At 34.7% G+C, this 4,100-nt stretch overlaps 2 protein-coding genes across 2 annotated transcripts in view; both read left to right on the forward strand.

Moving 5' to 3' along the window:
* Nucleotides 1-4,100, forward strand: part of piga (phosphatidylinositol glycan anchor biosynthesis, class A) — a gene marked incomplete at its 3' end in the record, with an annotated part of 14,336 nt that overhangs the window by 5,407 nt on the left and 4,829 nt on the right.
* asb11 (ankyrin repeat and SOCS box containing 11) overlaps nt 1,875-4,100 on the forward strand; it is a gene marked incomplete at its 5' end in the record, with an annotated part of 19,952 nt that continues 17,726 nt past the window's right edge. The window contains 1 exon segment of the mRNA XM_014017532.1: nt 1,875-2,961. Within this exon segment, the coding sequence (XP_013872986.1) occupies nt 2,877-2,961 (85 nt within the window).

The following is a 4,100-nucleotide window of genomic DNA, read 5'->3' on the forward strand; positions in this document are numbered from 1 at the left end:
ACTGTCGTCGTGTTTTATCTCATTGCATGTGTTCAAACAATATTTTGGCATTGATTTGCCAATGAAAGAAAGCAGGATTTCTTACAGGAATGTGGATTTTAATGCAGGACAGGGAACTAAAGTGTTTTTTAAAAATTGCTCCAAATAGTTTTGGGTTAAAAGAGGACAACCACGAGTCAAGATTTCAATCCTGTAGATAAACTTTTTAAAGAAAACTGTAAAATGCAGCTATAGATTCTGATTAGTACACAGAAAAAACATTGGTGCAAAATTCCTGTAGAAGGGGTTGTAAAACAAAAGAATACTAGACATGAGTTTTTACGATGTAAAAACAAGTGTGCATTGCCTTGTAGCATGCARCAGTGGACTTGCAGATTGAGCTGTGAGCAAGTTCAAATGTGATTTTTATACCAGCTTGTCAAGTCAACAGGTGTTTGTAATCAGGGTAGTTGTGTGACAATATGAAGTTTGAAGAGAATTTTAGTTAAAGTTGCTGTAGCTGGGCTTTGAACCCTGATCTCTCACATGAAAGTTCATGGCATTAACCATGAGACCATTGGAGCTGTGTGAAAGCACAGTCCCTGTGTTTTTTTTTCTGTGTGTAGAAAGAGGCAACATTGCCAATTACGATTGTTGACACAAAACTGCATTATTACAACAATAAAGCAATATTATATAAGATGTAAATGCTTACAAGACAATATTATAATAAAACATTAAGATACAAAGAAATTAGTATTGTAATCACTGAAGTACTGAGTTTAAATATTATTAAAGTATGGTGCAGTACCAAGCTGAGCACATAAATCAGGGGCAGTATTGGACCAATACAAGGCTCTATTGACACACATTAATAAAGTTTAAAAATTAATATTTCAAAAACTATAAGTTGTACAGGCACCAAAAAGCATAGCTTGCATTTGGCACATGAGCTTTACAGATAGAAATTACAATGGCAGCTCTAGGACTAAGTATGTAGGAAGAGAAGCGTGCCGAAATAGAGGATGACTTGGATGGGGAATGAATCACAATAGTGTGCATTGCGTTGGCAATGCACACTGATTACAGAAAGGGCAGGCATGTTTCCTAATGTGTGAGTTACCAAATGTTAACTGAAAAATGGCAATAATTTAATTTGAACGACCTTTTTAGTTCTTTGATTTCCTTAGATTTGTTTGTTTTTTTTCTGTCATTCCAATGTAAACAGGAAATATCAATGCAGCTTGTGTTTTATTTTTTGCCAGRTGTGTTGCATTGTCTCTCAGAAATACAGAGGTGGCTTTGTTTTCATTTGTGACTGTTCACATTTTTTAACTCGTATATAAATATTCTTCTCAGCAATGGACGTTTTAAAGCAGAGAGTTGCTTTACTTAATAGGTTGGAGGAGTTTGTTTTGACCTCTGACAACCAATTTGGTTTTAAACCTAAACATGGCACTGACATGTGCATCATTTTTGCGTTAAAGGAGATCTTAGACTTGTATAAACAGGAACAACACTACAATATTTTTGTGTTTTATCAATGTGTCTAAAGCATTTGACCATGTGAATCATCAAAAGCTTTTTTTACRAGCTATATAACAGAGGAGTACCAASATATCTAATTAGAATACTTGCTTATTGGTATGAGCACCAGTTAATGTATGTGAAATGGGGTAACAGTGCGTCTGATGGATTTAAAGTTGGTAATGGAGACAGGMAGGGAAGTATACTGTCCCCTTACCTCTTCAGTACCTATATGGACGAACTGTCAAAGCTTTTAAATTGTTGTAAAACAGGTTGTGTAGTAGGGTGAACACATACAGCGGGTAAAATAAGTATTGAACACGTCAAAAGGAAAAAAATTGTATAGGTCCTCTGGACGGGTTCTTCTNCTTTTACACATGGCTCCTATATACTAGATGAACTTGTGTAAACCGTCAACAATTGTTTACATTTTTCTTAACAAAAAGGAACTTGTGTGAAGATGTTTTATCAGTGGCACTTATTTAAAGTTTATAAGCTCTTGATAATGTTTTTATTTTTTTACACTCCATGTTGCACTAAACAGAACAAAAGTAAAAACTGGTTACTTGTACACACACTGGCAAACAAAGCATCTGTTATTAGCTTGTAAAACAACTGTTTTTATGATGTTATTTATTAGAACAAATATTTTTGTTTATTGTAGACTTTATTTCTTTATCATTTCAGCATTTGTCATATCAGAAGCCTGGGAGTTTTATTTTTCCCAGATGATTGTATTTCTTCAAGACTGTTTWTTCTGGGAAATAAATTAACTTTCTAATGGAAAACAAAATGTGTATTCATGTTWGAACTTGACAAACAGGAACAGCCTGTTTCTGACTTCTTTTGTTTTTAAACAAAATGTGTGCCAGACAAAACAAAGCAGTCATGAAACAGGAAGTGATGGAGATTAAATGCCTTTCAGTAGAAATTTACAAACGAACAAGTTTGTTTTMTGTAAGTAGAGCGGAGACAAAAATACAAACCATTGTTTGAACTGGTGTGTATCATGGAGAATTTGGGGCTGAATATATTGGTCTATATTGAGTCTCAGTCCTGACTTTAGAGGACCGTGCAGTGTTGTTTCATCTGAAGAAGATACTTAATGTTGTAATATAAAATAGACTCTTAGCTGCTTTTTTATCCTCTAAACAACAACATTGAGCAAAATTTAGCCAAGCCTTTGCACTGTCCTCTGTTTCTTACACTTGAAGTCTTTTACGTTTGGAAGATTGTGTTCTCAGGACCACTCCAGCTACTATTGTTATGCTTAAGAGGAGGGGGAGGTGACCAAGGACCCAGATAAGAGTGGGGGAAGGTTTAATGGTTAAACTGCAGTTGTGTGAAGAAATCTACTGCTTTTTTTCAAAATGGCTGYAGGTCAGATTCAAGTTTCCATGAGGCCAAACTTTTTCCACATCTATGGAGGTTTGCCATGTAACTCTTTAATGGCTGGTAAGTTGATTGATTTATTTATTATTTTGTTGTATAATAATTTCCTTTAGATGTGAAAGAAAAGAGGAGGCAACTGGTTCAAATTTGACTTATTTTCATGTCAGGTTGGTCTGGCTCTGCAGTGGTCAACAACTCGGGTGTGTGTTAATCTGTCTCTTAAAGATCAGAAAGTTCAGCAAAAAMCATAAAAAAAGCACCTTGAAAAAGTCTTAATTTTCCCTTGAACTTTTAAAGGCAACCATCTCAAAGAATCACATACCTGTAAAGTGGAAAAAAATGATACCTGATTCAATTTATTTTACAAATAAAGATTTGAAACAAGTAATGCATTTGGTTTCAGGTCTGAGTCAATACTTTGTAGATCTACCTTTTGTTGCAACTTTAACTGCAAGTCTTGGGGTAAACTGTACCTGAATCTGTTTTGATTTAATCACTCTGCTGTAGATGGTTATCCTGCTGGAAGGAAATTCTTTGCCCCAGTCTCAAGTCCTCTGCTGACTCCCAGGATTGTCCTTTTAACTCATCTTCCTGTTAACCCTGAGCAGCTTTCTTTCCCTGCTGGGGAAAAAAGAATCCCCACAGCACGATCCTGCCACCACCGTGTTTCAATTACGCAAAGTTTAAATTTAGGCCAAAAGGTTCTAATTTGGTTTAATCTGAAGTGAGCTCCTTCCATAAGTTTGGTGTGTCTCGTTTCAAATTGCAAATAGGACTTCTAATGGGCTTAAGTTTGACATGTGACCCACAAAATCAAAAGKAGGATTAAGTCTAAAAGTGGAATGTGTAGAAATAGGCAGATATAGTGTTTCGATTAAAACATTTGCAAAAAATGCATTTTCTCAAAATGTAACCAATACATACCTTTATCAATGTATCATTTGAACGAACTGTCTGAAAAATAATCTTAAAATAAAAATTTGAAACACTTTTTGAGCAGTAGCAACAAAAAAAAACTTACGAGGAAAAACGCCTTAAAATTTTGAGATTTTCCCTGTGAGCTAAAAAAGCTTTTGTTTCTTTCCAGTTAACGAATCTCAAAATTCAAATACTATTTGAGGTTTCCTCTTTATAATGACATAAAAAAGATTCCTCATTAAAATTACATAAATTAAGCTGACATTAATGTGTCATCATAACCA

This window comes from Austrofundulus limnaeus, unplaced genomic scaffold, assembly GCF_001266775.1.
Source record: "Austrofundulus limnaeus strain Quisiro unplaced genomic scaffold, Austrofundulus_limnaeus-1.0 Scaffold171, whole genome shotgun sequence".
NCBI classification, from domain to species: domain Eukaryota; kingdom Metazoa; phylum Chordata; class Actinopteri; order Cyprinodontiformes; family Rivulidae; genus Austrofundulus; species Austrofundulus limnaeus.